This window comes from Caloenas nicobarica, chromosome 3 (assembly GCF_036013445.1).
Source record: "Caloenas nicobarica isolate bCalNic1 chromosome 3, bCalNic1.hap1, whole genome shotgun sequence".
In the NCBI taxonomy this organism is placed as follows: domain Eukaryota; kingdom Metazoa; phylum Chordata; class Aves; order Columbiformes; family Columbidae; genus Caloenas; species Caloenas nicobarica.
This window is the reverse complement of record NC_088247.1, coordinates 7,130,946-7,148,775: the sequence shown is the minus strand read 5'-3', so window position 1 is coordinate 7,148,775 and position 17,830 is coordinate 7,130,946. Positions and strand designations below refer to the sequence as shown.

The following is a 17,830-nucleotide window of genomic DNA, read 5'->3' as shown; positions in this document are numbered from 1 at the left end:
AGATAATGACAATCCACAAGATTTCAACTGTTTTCCATAAAATGTGAAAGATGCCATCTTGGACAACAGCACAATGCTGTCAAAGCGATTGTTCCAATCACACAGGTGTTATTAAATTTAGAGGTACACAATATACTGAGAAAGTTTGTGGCATAAAGAGATAAATATTGAGACCTTTTGAGAGTATCAAAGTTCCAAAGGGATTTATTTGGAGACATATTATAAACAAAACCTGACTATTGTAAAAACAGATCAAGATGCATTTTTAACCACCCGAAAGACCGATGACTTGGGTTTAGATACACAGAAGCACAGACGGTGTGATTTAAGGTTTATTTCTTCATGCTGTATGCTGTAATATTTTAGGCACAACAGATTAAGACTGGATTCTAGCCTTGTTTCCGTATTTCTTGCATTTTGTAGTTTTAAAAGTTAATTTCATCATCACTTCATGATTCAGTCCTAAATCCCTTTTTAATCCAATAGTGCAAGTGACAAAATATTCTGCTAATCAGACCGGGTCATTCCTTCTCACTACAATGCACAGGAGTTTCACTTGCTTCATTGCATTAACAAATTCCTATCTCATGACTCAACTTATAAACAGCTTATTATTAACATTCTCACTGCAGACAGGCACAACAGCATAACGCTGGGTAAGACAGCCAAAATCATACAAATATCATATATTCCCTTTTGCGTGTAGAGGAAAAGTAGTGACTACAATTACAATACCGGTAATTCCATGCCCCCAATAGACTATTTTACAGATTAGTTGTAAAGATAGATCATCCTATTTATAGTATAGATCTCTTTAAAAATTAAGCTACAGGTTTTCAATAAAAATCTATTAAGAATTCCCTCATCTTTCTATACAGATTCAGTAGTATTTTCAAGCAAACCAAAAAATAAGGTCTGCAATTCCAGCACAGTAAGAAATAAGGCCTCTTTTATATTGGCAAAAAAATTACACCATTATTCTTTTTTGTTTTCTTATCTCTCTGAATAAAAGACTATATTCCTTTTCTTTATTATATTTTTTTCTTTAAAACTGTAGAACACTAGCATCCATTATTATGAAATAAGAGTCAGTTCTCCTTGTGTTCAGCTTTGAATTCCTGGTGAGTTAAAAACATTAAGTCCACAGTTGTCTCATGCAGACATCACTGTTTTCTTCAATTTTTCTATTTCAAGCTGAAAAATGGACATTTTGAAAAGAGAGTCAGTATTAAAGTAGCAACTATCTGAAGTCTTCAGATCTTTCAACAAAATTATAACCTTTATATTTCAAAGACACTTTAGTAAATAAAATCATAACACAGAAGCATTTAACAGCCCAGTATTTATATCTGATTTTAAACTATTATATTGCTAATCAAACAAGAATTTAAAATCATTAAAAATGTGCCTATAGTCCTGGTACATCAAATTGGATAAACCACTGTGAATAAAGCAGTTAAAGTTGGGTTGTGGAATCACTTGACATGTCTCCACGTAACGCTGCATCATCACACCAGCCTAATTTCCTAAAGCAGCCTTCACGCAATATATCGTGTCATAATTAATTTATATTTCTTGAAATGGACTTAGAGGATACATGAAGTTACCTCCTCTTCATCCCCAGTGCATATTTCAGGCAGCTTCACTGATTGCTTTAGAGACACATTAAAAAAAAAAGGACTTGAGAAGTTCTTTTCAAGTTTCAAAAGTAGCTTTGTAGTCAGTAAGAAATACTGTTTCACAAATAAAACACCCTTTTGTGCCAGTCTGAAATGATTTTCTACAATGAACTCATCCTATTAACTACGGAATGGAACCATATTGTAATGCAGGCAGCCTCCTTCATTAATAAATTGAGAGGAGTGGCATCCGTTCATAGGGCAATTTTTCAGATGCATTCTGTTCCCTCTGTAAATTATCCACTCAATATTTAAACAGTATCAAAAATTTAGGAAAGTTTATGTAATCAAAAGAAAAAACAAGGCAAAAAGTAAAGTAAATTTGTTCTTCAAGTCTTACAAAAGCGAAGTATTAATCTCGTCTCTCTTGGAACGTGTCCAGTTGGACACATCTCTAGGAAAGAACAGAATCTAGGAACACTAAACTGAACTCACATCCCAACACCCAAACGTATTGCTAAAAATAATTTTCCAGATAAAGAAAGCTGAGCTAAGACGAACTGTGAATCTTCTACATACATCCAACAGCCTCGTGAGGCATTCACTCAACCACACAGTAACGCAGCAATAAATCAGAGGCTGAGCAGGTTTGTTAAGACTTTCCTGTGGCAACAAATTCCAAATACATACTTCTCTCTCCATTAATTGCTAATATTACCTCCAGATTACTTCGCAACAGCTTCTCTTCTTCCAAATCCTTCTTTAGTTTTTCCAGTTCTCTCCTAGTAGTAGGTAAGAGAAATACAAGTTAGAGGGGCAAAAAAAAAAAAAAAAAAAAAAAAAAAAAAAATCACATTACTGAGAATAGGAAGCACAGGCCTACCTAGTCTGAATTTTACAAGAGGAATTCACATAATAACTGTCTGATGCTACATCTTATAAATAAAACACACACAAGTACATGCCAAATGGTGAACTGGTACTCAAATCTGGGGGAGCACAAGCTTCTACCAACTCTCAACACTTCTTGCTTATTACTACTCAACTACCTCTAACTTATAATCACAATTTTAAGTAGGCTACTTAAAAATTTGTTCTGTTAATTTACTTGGAGAGTTGAATTTTAACCAAAATAACCTTGCAATTTCTAGATATAGAAGAGAAATTCTTTATAATAGAAAGTTTCTAAAACTTTTTTTTTCAGGCAAGAAAGTGCTAAGAATTATCATCAAGTTGCTGAAGAACTAGTTCATTAATCTCCAGAACTCATAATTTATTAGTTTGCTTGGGAGACCAACTGATCTTGATGCTTTATAACCTTTCAAGAGTGCACTCTAAAAGCCATTTTGGCTGGCACTAGTCATCATTTAAATAGTACCAAAATGAATGTCTGTGCTGTAAAACTAAAAAAAAATAGAAAACGTAATTTTCCCACACATTGGTATTTACAAAAAGTACAAATTCAAAAAATAATCTGACATCAAATTTGTACATATATAAAACATCTAGTTGGATCAACTTCTAAATAAACAAGTTCTGATTAATATTAATATACTAATATAGAATAGGGTTTTTTTTTAAGAAGTTTAGCATTAAATACATTTGGAAGATGCCTATATATCCCTTTGAAGTTTGAGACAGAAAATATTTACCCATGTTCTTTCTTCAGCGCGTCTACTAAACTCATCAAATCATTAATCTGAGTCCTGAGCTCTTCCACAGAAATTTTTTCATCATCCGTTTCTCCTTTAAGCTGGATGTCTCCAGGAAAAAAGTTGAGGATAACAGAACTTGGTCTCTGAGATGAAGATGGAACTGGTGGACTGAATGAAGATGGCTGAAAAAATACACCAGTAGAAAGCTAAGAAATTAAAATCTTTATGAACTGACCACTTAGAGCATACATGTTGTACTGGTATGGGCGCTACATGTACACAGATTTCCTTCATTTTCCACCCAAAAGGTAAAAAACAATGTTCAGTTCAAACGGAAAATTGTAGTATACGAGATAGTTATTTTACACAGCTCTTTATTAAGCCTTTTGCTGAGGTTCCCGTAGTCACTAAAAAAAGTGCTCACGCTGCAGTTCTCTACACTTAAAAAAAAAAAAGGTGATTTATTGGAGCCCATTGGCTCATTACAAAAAATACTTTGTGCATCTTTCTGATCTGCTCAGTTGTTCTGTCTGTCAGGAGGACTGAAGGCTGAGCAGACATGAAGCTTATTTGTCAAATGATACCACAGCTTCACACTACCTGACACAACAGTTCTCATGAGAACTGATGAACTTTATACTAAAATTTCTAATCTGAACTCTACACCAAATGACATGGCTCATTTGCATTTAAATACAATCATTTGTACTTAGGTGGTTGCATCAATCTAAAGAGGAAACATGAGCAAGAGGAACATATGACCAAGACGAAGAGATCACCCAGCTGCCTGGTACTTCTCTAGCTCCTTGGTATCATACCTTTTTTGTTTCAACTTGCTTTGGTTTGGCACTTTCTTCTTCTTTCTGCACCTTCAAATTTTTTTCTGGACTCACATTTTGACTTGCCTGGTAAACCATTCATAAAAAATGAAAAGGTTTTCAGAATTTAAAAAAAAGTAAATAAAAAAGAACTGTCATGTTTCTAAAGATGCAATAGATAAAAAAAGGGGAAAAAAAAGAAAAAACACAAACAACTCAAACTTAAAACTGCTAGACCACCATGGTTTTCTTTTCCTGCCAGTCAGAACTTTCCTTCCTCACAATACTGTGAATTTATCTTAATTTAAATAATCTGAATTTAAACCAAGCATAGGAACCTTGGGAAGGATTTTCAAGCATCTCTGCAGTACTTAACAAATCCTTGATGTTTTTGGGAGCCCGTAGGTGCTTCTGTAGAACAGCAATGTTAACAGGCAGCAACTGCAGATGGTAACGGGTATGACTGAACTATACACCATCCAATGACAGAAATAGATCTCAAGGACTCTGCACCACCTGGTTCTCCTGGTCTGAGAATCTCACGTCTTAGCACATGAGATAACAAGTCCTGCATTAAAGCAATATTAAATTACAAATTTGTTGTGGCCACAGACTGTACATTGTTAGGCTCGTAAGGCGCTAAAGGCACTTTCTGACTTGTGTGTGTGCACATATGTCTGTGTCTCAGACAGTGGGATTGAGTGCACCCTCAGCAAGTTTGTGGATGACACCAAGCTGAGTGGTGCAGTCAATCCACCTGAGGGATGGGATGTGATCCAGAGGGACCTGGGCAAGCTCCAGAAATGGGCCCATGTGAACCTCATGAGGTTCAACGAGGCCAAGTTGCTGGGTCGGGGCAACCCCCGGTCCAGTATCAATCCAGGCTGAGGATGAAGGGATTGAGAGCAGCCCTGAAGAGAAAGACTTGGGGATGCTGGAGGATGAAAGATTGGACATGAGCCGGCACTGTGCGCTTGCAGCCCAGAAGGGCAATTGTTTCTTGGGCTGCATCACCAGCAGCGTGTCCAGAAAGTGGAGGGAGGTGATTCTGTCCCTCTGCTCCGCCCTGGTGAGACCCCCCCTGCAGTTCTGCGTCCAGCTCTGGAGCCCTCAGCACAGGACAGACATGGACCTGCTGGAGAGGGGCCAGAGGAGCCACAGGAATGATCCGAGGCTGGAACAGCTCTGCTGGGAGGACAGGCTGAGAGAGTTGGGGTGTTCAGCCTGGAGAAGGGAAGGCTCTGGAGAGAACTTATTGTGGCCTTTCCTTATTTAAAAGGGGCCAATAAGAAAGATAAGGACAGACTTTTAGCAGGGCCAGGACAAAGGGTGATGGTTTTAAACTAAAAGAGGGGAGATTCAGGCCAGACGTGAGGAAGAAATTTTTTACAGTGAAGGTAGTGAAACACTGACCCAGGTTGCCCAGAGAGGTGGTGGATGCCCCATCCCTGGAGACATCCCAGGCCAGGCTGGACGGGGCTCTGAGCAACCTGAGCTGGGTGAAGATGTCCCTGCTCGTGGCAGGAGTGGCACTGGATGAGCTTTGAAGGTGCCTGCCAACCCAAACTACTCTATGATTCTACGACAACACCTATTTCGCCATCAGTGATGCTACAAGAGGTAAGCACTTACTGCAGTAATACCCCAGAGTACAGAAATAATCTTTCGGCTACAATGCAGTCACATTGTCTCTCTTACGTACACTTCCCTCCTGGGAATGGATATTCCTCTAGACAAGGTCTAAAAGAACTGAACCTCTGTGGCATTCTGCATTTCCCTCTCATGTAAATGGTTAATTAGACTTTCCCAGTTCAACCCTGTTTCCTGGGAAGTTAGTTCTTAATTCACTACAAGGAAAACACACCCAGTGTACTCACAGGACTGCTGCTATTGAAACGTGAAGGCAGCCTCCTACCAGGCATCTTGGGTCGGTTTGCGGTAGGGTGCGATAGATTATATGAGGTAGCTATTACGTCATCAAAGCTTAACAGATCTAGAAAAAGATGAAAACACAGACCACCATCAAGACCAGTAGGTTTTACTGCTTTCTTTTTTATCACTTCTTTAAGACCAAAAAAAAAAAAAAATTCTTACTGTTTCAAAGATTTTCAGTATATACAACACACGAGCTATGTGAAACAACTACACGACTTTGGCACATCTGGGAAACCACATTTCACTTCTTAAAGAAGAGGTGATTCAACTAGCATTTAAATTCAAGTTCTCAACAGAAAATGTGCTGCATAATATGGATCTGTCTCTGGAGAAAAATACATTTCTGACTGGTTTTTTGAGAGGTGTCATATCCAAATATTTAGGAGAGCACGTTTTCTTGTCACTAAACTTGCAGGAAAAGCATGAAAATCCAAGTTGAGTGACCAAGAGAAAAATAAAAGCAGCGTGGTAATGTCCACAGGATCACTAAAGTAAGTTAACAAGACATTAACTGCAAATATTTCTATGTATGGTATTTTTTTGATATGCATTTATTTGCCTAAAGAAAATATATGACTTCATAAAGTCCGTAAAAAACATTTCAAAACTCTTTTCTTGTACTTTACAAAATCATACAGATCTCTCTGCTGATTAGTCTCTTTATGCTCACAGCTCTAGGTAAACTCTCTTAGATCAGTAGAAATTCCTTACACCCTACAGGATGAGGCAACTTCAGGGAAAAAAAAAAACCAAACACAACAATAGAAAGAACAGAACATATCTAATCTAATAACATAAGCAGTTCATCATGTTACCAACTGGACTTAACAATTTCTCCACAAAAATACCAATAATACTTACCTGTGAACAGATGTGCAATGAGGTAAGTTTTTTGATTTAAGCACTGATGTAAGATTTTGGATATTATGTACAATTTTAGAACACAAATTCATTAGACTCATTCTAGAGACTCAATATGTTTAATTAAAATACCACACAGCATTTTCTGTGGGCATCAAAAGTAACATTCAAGGTTTGAGGGTTGGGTTTTAGTTCTTTTTGGGGGACTTTTTTGTTGTGTTTTTGTTTGTTTCTTTTGGGGGGGTGGAAGGAGGAGGATGGCATTGGGGTCTTTTTTGCAATCCCTGATTTTTACATGACATTATGATTTATCAAGCAGAAGCTATGACACTTTCCTTATTTTTTCATTAATTTTGAAGCTACAGCTAGAGGTCAGATAAAAAATAAAAAATACCAAACACCCTAAGGACACTGAGCCAACACCATTCATGACACTTAAGACCATTCATGACACTTCAGTGTTTGGATGACTTAGTCTAATTTATACCTATAGGAATTAATTTTTGCACCGTTTTAACTGATTTTTATGTCTTCTACTCTGCAAAATTATCCTTGAAGTCCTTAAAATATTAACATCCTTTGGACATCCCTGAACTTGCCTACTTCTTCACCTGCTTCACCTGTTGCCTTGTTGAAATGCAAGCTCTTCTAACACCATCTGTTAGCAATCAGGTTTGCTGCTTTTTAATTCTATTAAAGAGAATGTAATGACAGTGTTTTGTAAACATGTGATAACATTTGCGGTGTAAAAAAGCAGGGAAGAAAAACAAAGTAGGAAGAAACAGAACAGTGATAAATGGCAAGCAGCTGATGGAGAAAAGGATGAGAGATAAATAACTAACTATGAAGGTATTCCTGTTGTAGTCTGTGCCAATAAAATATTTAACTTACTAGAAGTCAAGCAACAGTGACTAAGGGGTGTATCTTCATGTTCTTCACTCAATTGTCAGTAATCCCAGAGCACTAACCCATGCCAAAATGTAAATCAGAATTTACGTTCGTTAGGTATTATCAAAAAAGTAACAAGAAGGCAGGAAAAAAAAATATGTATTTTTTTTCCTCCATCCCAGTATTTTTGCCTTTAAACAATCCTTCTTTTGTCATTCTGCAGAAATAAAAAAATCATTTGGCACTAAATTTAAATAAAAATTGTAAACTGAGTTCCTATTAAGAATGTAATGCCAGCTCTGTTTTCATGAATAAAGCAAACATCAGTGTGCTGGTTTAGCTGGGATCAAGTTAGTTTCCTTCATAGTAGTTAGAATCTTTTCTTTTTAGTAGCTAGCACGGTCTTCTGTTTTGGATTTAGTACATTAATAATGTGATAACACTGAACTTCCCATGCTCTTCTTTCCAGTCGCTAAGCTGTGTTTTGGAGTTGGTATGAAAAGAAAGTGAGAACTCGTGGATGTTTTGGCTGTTGCCAAGGAGATCAAGGACTTTTTCAGCTGTCCAGCTGCAGGGAGCAGCTGGGAGGGGGAACAGTGGGACAGCACCTAGATTGCCACCCAGGCTGGTCAATGAAACATTCCCTACCATTAGTGTCATGCTCCGTATAAATCTCAATCCGGCTTTTCCAGTTGTTTGGTTCACTACTTTGTTTGTTTTTGGCCTTTTGCTGTTCTGGCCTTTTTAGTCTTTCGTGGTTTTTTGCTCTCTTGCTGGGATCAGCTGCTCAGGACCGGGGCGCTCTCTTTGCCAGGACTGGCTGTTCCGCATTATCGTGTTCGAGCACGAACTGCTGTCCAGGTCTCTGCTCCTCTGGGATCAGCTGCACGAGACTGGACTTCATGAGCAATTGCCTTGTGCATCAATCACTTTATATCTATCCATCTAGTTAGTAGTAATAATAGTATGTTATTATTATTTTTCCCTTTTTGCTGTCTTATTAAACTATTATCTCAACCCATGAGTTTCTCCCTTTTCGATTATCTCCCCCATCCCAATTGGGGAGCGGAGATGGTGAGTGAGTGGTTGCTGTGCTCCTAGTTTCTGGCTGGGGCTAAACCACGACAATAAGGCATACTAAGAATATTAAACACATATTAAGAAAAATGTGTACTTCTGAAAAACAAAACAACACAACACAGTATTTGACAAAGCTTGAAGATGAAGACTGCTACAGTCTTGAATTGGATGTGATTTTAATATAGATGGTGGGGTAACACTAATGCCTGGGATTTTTTTCCTCTTTGTAAGAGCTTCTAAAGAAAATGCTCCACCTGAGACAATTGCTCAGCATTACAATATTACCAGCACATTACAGTCAGAGGGAATTCTGACCGTACTTGCAGCCTCCTTTCTACCTTTCCATTTTGTTGCTTTTGTATAGGGAAGAAATTGAAACACAGACTGGCAAGAATTAGGGTTTGTGGTTTTGGTGGTGGTGGTTTTGGTGTTGTTGTGGGTTTGGGGGTTTTGTTTGTTTTTCTTTTCAAACGGCATTCTTGGTTATTTTAGGAGAAAGTTCGACCCCACTGAAACCAATAGAGATCCTGATGAAACCCACTGAAAGTTCACAATTTACACCCATTTCAATCAATAAAGTAATTTACAATTAACTTTTTTACAGACGGCCTACAAGTTAAAGGAAATTCCATCATAGTGCCAAAAGGGCAATATTATACATCTGGGGATAAGTCAAAAAATATTTTAAGGCAGAGCGAGAGCACTTTTCTCTCTATAAAGATGGGCTAAGCTTAAACAGTTACTTAGGATAGACTATTAGAAGTGTCTCTTCTGCAAGCTTAACATGGATCCATGCATCGCAGAACTCTTCGGAGCTTTAATACACACAATTAGGTGAGACATTTTGTTACAATCTGTGAACGCTTCAAGTGTATTCACAGCAGTTTGTCTTAAAAAGCCTTCACAAAAAGAAGCAAAGCTGAAAGGGTGTCTACAGAAATTACAGTTCCGACATCTCATGTGGCTGGGGTTTAGAAATCCAAGACAGAAGTGAAATGTATCCAATATTTTAGAAGACAAGAGTTCACATTAATCTGCAGAGTAAGAGCAGATGGCAGCCCTTTTTCCTGTTACTCATCTTCCTGAGATCGCACCCCAAAAATTTACGGGACTGATATAAGCTTTAGAATATTTAAATTTGCAGTTGAGCAATAGTTAGGTATTTGCTACAATTAAGCATGTGCCTAATACATGACTTTCACAAATACTGTTTTACAAGACTCATAATACTAAATAAGCAACTATGCAATCTTTGGCTAATTTGTGCTACAGAAAGATAAAGCCATTCAACCTAAATACACCAGAAGTCCTACAGATATTGAACACATTTCACTATAAACACTGGGTTGGGCTAATCAATACCTGGACTGTGAAGTTTTTCCTTTTTTTTTTTTTTTTAACCTCTACAAGTTCCGGATTTAAAAGTATACTTAAAATAATTTCTTGTTTAACAGCTAAGGAAAACAGGCATTCAAACAAACAAAAAAAGCATATTAAATTGAAACCCAAAAATTTTAGTATCAATAACTGCAACTGAAAATTACGCTTATGACGTTAAGAAGAGGCTATGTGTATGGCATAAAGCATTTGGATTTCCTTATAGATTGTTATCTTACCAAAATGGAGAAGGGTAGGGTAATTTCCTGACACGTAAGAAGGGAAACATGGCAAACAGGATAGGAAACAAAATCTGGAAAGAAAAGTCAAGGAGAGGAATGTCTAGAAAAAGATTCTGAACAAAAAAATTATTTTACAAAGCAGGAAAAAGAAACATTTGTAGAAGAAACAGAATCGCTTTACATGTTCAGCATGCTAGTATTACAGCTTTAGTCTTTTACAATACTTTAATTCTAATTGAACAGAGAAACATTTATGCAATTTTTCAAATAAATCTTCAAGAGGAGGTACTTCCACATGATCAATGTTTCTGAATGTTTTTGAGTATTTGTCCTTATCTGATGGCTGGGGGTCTAATTTTGTTATGGGGTGGGTTGTTTTTTCCTATTGATAAAGAATATTTACAGCTTCTCCTTGGGATAAATTGAGAGTGGCTCAACCTACACTGCACATCACAGCCAAACTAAGTTGCAAAATAAAATCAGACCTGTACTTAAAGAAACTGGTTTTCTAAAAATTCATTCACTTCAGGATCTCAATCTAAAGGGGGAGAGAGGGGAAGAGGAAAAAAGAAAAAAAGAAAAAAAAAAAAAAAAAAGACACTCTGGCAATGCAGTTGTCAACCCCAGCTATACATTTTCTCCCATGTTTTAGTATCTATTCTAGTTCTCATAAGATTAAACACTCTTAAACTTCATATAAAGACCTAACATCTTTGGGTTTTTATATAGTCTTAGCTGCTGCACATAGTATGTCTTTAGCAGCACAACTTATACATAGACATAAACATGAGATTCATGAATTTTAATGGCAGGAGTTTGGATTAGTCTCTTTTCACAAGAGCAGCAAAACTACTTGTGACTTACGCGGTTCATTTTAAACAAGGGTAATTTCACGTAACAGAGGATTTTTGAAGCTTTCCTTCAAGAGCTGCATCCTCACGCAGACTGACAGAGCCTCCGCCGCTTGCTCTGCACCAAACCAGGACCACCGAACACACCTCCCCACTTCTTTGTTACGCACCTTTGTCCCTGCCCCATCTAGGGATTAAAATCCCCAATTTGTCCATGAGCCTGTAAAATCTCATGCTAGCAAATCAGAATACATTTTTTTTCCCCAAAAATATATAAAATTAGGTTTTGTATATATACGATTATCTGATATCACAGCTACTACCCTGTTTCCCCGAAAATATGACCTACCCTGAAAATATGGCCTAGCATGATTTTTCAGGATTTTTGAGGATGCTCAAAATAGAAGCCTATTGCAAAAATAAGCCCTAGTTATGGTTCATTAAAAAAAGCAACTTAAATAGTGTCCAGGCAGCTATACATGTAAAAAAGTAAAAAGTTTTGGAGCAAAAATTCATATAAGACCCCATCTTATTTTTGGGGAAACAGGGTATGTTGCCATTCTGGTTATCAAAGATGCCAAGATAATTGCAATTGGGGATAAATGACATTACACTATACTGTAACACATCTAGCACAATCCTAGAGATAAACATGTGGTTAGTAGGACGAGGCTCGCATTTGTAACGCTAGGTTGTGCATTGCTGTTTCAACTCAGCCTAATTTGGCCTGCAAGTGTTTCTCCCATACTCTCATTCAAACTCAACTTTAAATAGAGACAAGAGTTAAACTGCCAATTCAAAATCTTCAAAACAAGGCACATCACAGCACATGTATAGATTTTACTGGGGAATTAACAAAAAAATAACTTATAAATACTTTAGGGTAACACTGAAAATATTCATAATATTTCCAGGATATTTTAATACCTGCTGAAGTCCAGCTTTCTGTGGCTCATAAAAATATAACTTCTGTATTAAAAACATGCATGAACTAACCTGTCCTCATACAGAGCATTTAAGCTTAGAAGCACTTTTAAAATGCTTAACAGAAAAGTCAGGAGTACTCTTTTCTATTCATCAACTGCTTCAGCTTTTAATGCATTATTTTTATCTTATTACACTTTAGGACCAACTAGTCTACAACTTGAATATCCTAATTAGCCTAAAAAAAAATTAAGTTATACTATTTCAAAATGTATTATTACTAAAACCTTTTCTGAGATGAAAGGTTGCATTTGATATACACAAGGCAAACACTGCAGGTACAATTCACTGAAGTTTTTTCTGCAGTGTTCGGTCATATGATAAAAATAATGGAGAGTTGAGGACAGGAATCAGCTGCGCTGTCAGTAAAGGACAAAAGTCACCTATATAATAGCTCAGAGAGCCTGATCAATGTGGTTGCTTTAACCAATATCAAGGTTTTTACTTGACAACTTGAGATTTAAAGAGGTGCCAGGTTTGGCTCAAGGCACATTGAGCAAAGCCATATGCATGAAATTCAAGTGATATACCACGCTGGCCCAAATTTAAGGTAAAGGCACTACTAAAAATACGCAGGTTAGCTAGAAAAGCAAAAGTTATCTGAAATGCAAGAGCAGAACAAACAGAACCGGTCAGTGAACGATTTAAAAAAAAAAAAAGGCAAGATAAGTGTCACAGCAAAAAAACATGCTTTCGAGTTAGAAGAACAAACCATTACCTACATTCCTCCCTTCCTATCATTTGTTACAACACCGAGCTCATCAGCTGCCTCCAAACAGCCTCCTGACATCTGCTCATCGCGTGCTGACTCTTACCTCCAGCAGTTCTACAAAAATGAAGATTTTTTTCCTCCTGAACAGGAATAATTGCACTGTGGCATTTTGAGTAAATCACTTAAAAAGCTTATTCTAACTCCGTAAAACACTGCAATCCAAACAGAAAGACCCAAAAGGATGTTTTATTCTTTTCTTACCTGATTCTTTAGAGCTCTTTACCACAAGTGAATCTACCTCTACTGATTTTGGTCTAAGTGGTAATGGTTCAGAGTCTAACTTTGGTTTTGCTACTGGCTCAAATTCAGATTTCGGTCGAAGAGAAACAACCTCCCCATTAGATCTGTATTAAGAAAAAAAGATGACAAGACATACTTAAAATCAAGTATTTTGGAGAGCAATTCCAGTCCTAGAAAAGACAATCCTTCTGTTCCAGCTCTTGCAGAGATGTCAAATATGTATAATCCCCTTGGAAAAAAAATCCAAAACTTCTACTTCAAGGCACATTTTGGCACTTAAATCTATAATATTACACTTCAGTGCAACAGAAAACAAGAGAGCTGAATAGCACCTGAGTAATATCTCTTGAAATATTCAGAAATATACTCAGACTCCCTGGCGTCAAAATCTTCTTATAAAGAAAAACACTGCCAAGAACAAGATATTTCTTTCTGGGTACAGAAGAAAGTATGTTGTATATATGGTCTTTATTCTACCATGCACTCTTCGCATGTCTGGTCACATCATCCAGGGACAAAAAAAATAACCTCCCAACCAAACCAACAAAAATAGAATGGATGACACCGTCTTTTACAATTCTTGCCATCATTTATGCCACAGCATAAAAATAAAGTACATAAATGGACCAGCTGTCAGCTTCATTGTGTCCCTGTCATTAACTCATCTCCCAAATCCTTTATTTGAAAGTTTTATTGCAGTAGAGGAAGAGAGAGCAGCCTCATCTTTCTAGAGCAATGCTAAACTTTCAGATATTTAAACATACTTAAATATCCCCAAGATCTAAAGTTTTCAATTATTAAAGGACCACAGTTTACTACAGACCTCTATTTACTGCACATGTGTAACCCTTTATATTCATAATTATTTTCTAAATTGAGATAGGGGCAATTCCGCTCCTGTATTTATACAAGGTCAAGTCCATCATGACCTTACTTTCTCAGGGTTCTTTCAAATCAAATAAACATCCCAAAGGGACAGTTATCCATCAGTAGTTTATTTACAGTTTTGGGTAAGGATCTAACAAATATTTTGATGGAGGCAGAAAAGGAAACTGCATGTGGGGCATTGTATCAATGCAAATTAGTCTTAGTGTGAAAAAAATTAAAAATGAATCTAAAAGAAAAAATGAGCAATTATTTGCTATTACCTTCCCTATTTGTCCAGTTACTCAACTGAGAATACTCAAGACAGATTATAGAGACTGGATGTGGTTCTGTAATAAGTGTTTTCACCCCCAGAAGAGCACATGAGCTACACTGAGAACCTTTGGCACAGGTACTAACTGTGCTCAGCTCTTCCTTTCCATCTGTCTTACTCCATATAAAGTGCTGGAACCCTGAATGTTGATGCAGCTCAAATCTTCAGGGTTTTTTCCAACACAAGAATAATTCCCAACTTCATCTGCTGCATGGTTAGTTATGTTGTAATATTTACTCCAAGATGGATTCAATCTCTTAAAGAATTTGAAAGTTATAAATTCATATTGTTGAATATTTGGAGTACCAAGACACTGGTAGGTGTAGGACAAAACTGATCCTTGCACCCTTTTCACCCTTAAAAGACACGTTTCCTCCCACCTCATCCATGAAGGAAAACAGAACAACAAACCAAATAAAATATACTTGGTGTATATGATTTAAGTTATACTGACTTGGATGCAGATGATGGCAAAACAGGTTTCTCTGGACGTTTAGGGTGCAGAATCCCCGCTCTCAATAAGCTGTTTGTCTTGCTTGGAGGAATAGGCTTCTTGGGTGGTACTTGAGGAGCCTGTGGCTTCAAAGGCTTCTGATCCAAAGCTCCTTTTTCATCTGACAAAATAATTCACAGTAACATTTTACAAACCCACGTTGTCTAGAATTCTTACAGTGCTAATCCATTAGAAAGCAACTGCTGTCAGAAATACTTTCTCTGAAGATCAGATAAAAGAGAAAAATAGATATGCAAGTGCATAAGTGATAACTTATCAAAACACACAAACTACTTACCAAACTTAAAAAAAACGTTACGTTGGAGTATGCAAAATGTCCTTCTACTGACACGAAACAATAGTAAGAAATCATGGATTCATATTATTGCACTGTGTATAACAGCTAAGAACCAAGAATCTCTCTGTACTGCTGCTACTGCTTTCCCTTTTCTAGGAAATCACCTTATCTCCTCTTAAGAAAGCAGGGTTGTTTTTTTTTCTTTTGTCACAACTATACTTCTTCCACACACACAAACAGCATAATTTATCCAGGGGAAAAAGGGGGGGGAAAATGAATATTTATCTGAATAACTGAATTTATTTTAGATAGAGTCTTATCTTCCTACAAACTCAAGATACAAATTAAGCCTGGGTAATCAAACAAAAAAAAGTTAAATTTATTGTTCGATGACTGCACGACCTAATTGAGTATTGTCCAGGGAAGCTGAAAAGTTACTGAAAAAGTCAAGCTGCTTCACAAATCCTAGTTGAATAGTCTTCAACCTACGTTCCCTAATCAGACTCTGTGGGATATCCAGAGCACACCTACTTTTCCTTGTACAACTACAATACAGCTCAGTCGGGCATGCATAAAGCACTGAGGATTTAAAGATCATTGTTAGGTTACAGTCCTTTACAGTTCAGGCAGTAAATCAATAAACTGGGATGGAGAGACTGATCCTCAGCTTTGGTTTCCCCCCATTCTCTCCTCCTACAACTTTGCTTTTAACCAAGCATTGGTCTAACATAAAATGTTTACAGATGCTATCGGTTTGGGGGTAGGGTTCAAAATTTGGTTCAGCTCCATCCCAGCCAAGTGGCTTAATTGCCAGGTATACGACTAGCAATTAAGAACTGGGGCTGTTCAGCCTGGAGAAGAGAAGGCTCCGGGGAGACCTTATTGCAGCATTTCACTACTTAAAAGGGGCCTATAGGAAAGATGGGGACAGACCTTTTAGCAGGGCCTGTTGTGACAGGACAAGGGGTGATGGTTTTAAACTGAAGGAGAGGACATTCAGGCCAGACATGAGGAAGAAATTCTTTTTACAACAAGGGTGGTGAGAGCCTGTCCCAGGTTGCCCAGAGAGGTGGTGGATGCCCCATCCCTGGAGACATCCCAGGCCAGGCTGGACGGGGCTCTGAGCAACCTGAGCTGGTGCAGATGTCCCTGCTCATGGCAGGGGGGGCACTGGAGGAGCTTTGAAGGTCCCTTCCAACCCAAACTATTCTACAGTTCTACAACTGACTCCCTTTGGACAAGTCCTGCAGCAGTTGAATGTCAGCTCTCCAGTCCTAAAATGGGAAAACACCTTTTTTTTTTTTTTTTTTCCACAGAAATACTTGGAATTAAACAGATCATAGAGATTCTTCAGAAAAAAAAGCATTATCCAGGACAGAACTGTCTTCCTGCTTTGGGATGTCTGAACCTTAGGAGGAGATATGAACACCAATAAAACCAACTTTAAGTGGTTTGTATCTCCTTCCAGTCTCTCTTAGTATTGAGTTAAAAAAATAAGATACTGAAAGTAGAGGAAAGTTTTTGCCACACGGTGGTGCTGACTGTCCTGCGTAAAAACAGCCCGTCAACAGGACTAAGCTGCTTCTGCCCACTGATATATATGCGAGATTTAAATTTTAAATGCCTAACAGCAGTCAGTATTACCAAAGATCAGCTCGCTTTATTTTATCTATGCTGAGCACAAGTGGAGAGTGGAGAATTACGCTTTTTGTTTTCAAGAATAAGTGAGTTCATAAACAGGGCAGAAAAAAATGCTGTCATCGAGTCGCATTCCTGAATCATCATCTGTCATTCGTCCCTTCAACTACTCCCACTCAAAATCTGAATATAAAACTCAACTGCAATTAAGTAGAAAAAGTTAATATCAAAGGTCAAGATTCACCATGAGCACAGAAATTGGACAATTCTCTTGGACAAAATGGCAAGCTGCTTTTTCAGCTTTTGCTCCGCAATGAAAAAGATCAGGGTTGGCTAAAAATGAGCAGTTTAGTAACAGAAATACAAATACTAATCTGAATACATCTGCACAGGACAAAAATTCCTACACAATATCACTAAGTGTCCTTCACTATAAATACAGAAATACTTATAGGAGTACTGCTTTGAATTTTTGATCGCAATTAAAGTCACACTTATTATGTCTCCTAATAGGCATAAATACTTACATGGTTTGATACTGTGTGATTAGAGCTGCTCAATTTTTTTTTAAAACTAATTACAGTATAATTTCATACTTAATGGCTTTAATCACTGTATCAACACTGTTCTTTTTCCACAAGTAAAACTGAACTGATAAATGGGAATTTCTTTCAGTAAAACACTACTGCTGTCTGAGTAAGTAACTTTGAAGACCTGACCTTCAACTGGATACAAGACAAAATTTCCCTCCATCATTTCCTGCACCACAGTAAAGAACAGTTCTCTACCTTACTTAATTTTTCAGACGCTTTCATGTTCCTAAGCATTTTGAATATTGTCGCTCAATATTCTTCTTCCTATATTTCTCCGCAAACAGTTGA

At 37.3% G+C, this 17,830-nt stretch overlaps 1 protein-coding gene across 2 annotated transcripts in view; it reads right to left on the bottom strand.

Moving 5' to 3' along the window:
- Positions 1-319: 319 nt before the first annotated feature.
- CD2AP (CD2 associated protein) overlaps positions 320-17,830 on the bottom strand; it is an 84,315-nt gene continuing 66,804 nt past the window's right edge. Inside the window, exons 12-18 of one of the 2 annotated variants that reach the window (XM_065632718.1) lie at positions 14,975-15,134; positions 13,284-13,426; positions 5,970-6,085; positions 4,093-4,179; positions 3,272-3,456; positions 2,338-2,401; positions 320-1,194 (exon numbers count right to left, since the gene is read on the bottom strand). In XM_065632718.1, the coding sequence (XP_065488790.1) occupies positions 1,153-1,194; positions 2,338-2,401; positions 3,272-3,456; positions 4,093-4,179; positions 5,970-6,085; positions 13,284-13,426; positions 14,975-15,134 (797 nt within the window). In that variant the 3' untranslated portion in view covers positions 320-1,152. The remainder of the gene's footprint in view (positions 1,195-2,337; positions 2,402-3,271; positions 3,457-4,092; positions 4,180-5,969; positions 6,086-13,283; positions 13,427-14,974; positions 15,135-17,830) is intronic. The other variant, XM_065632721.1, reaches the window with a different exon arrangement.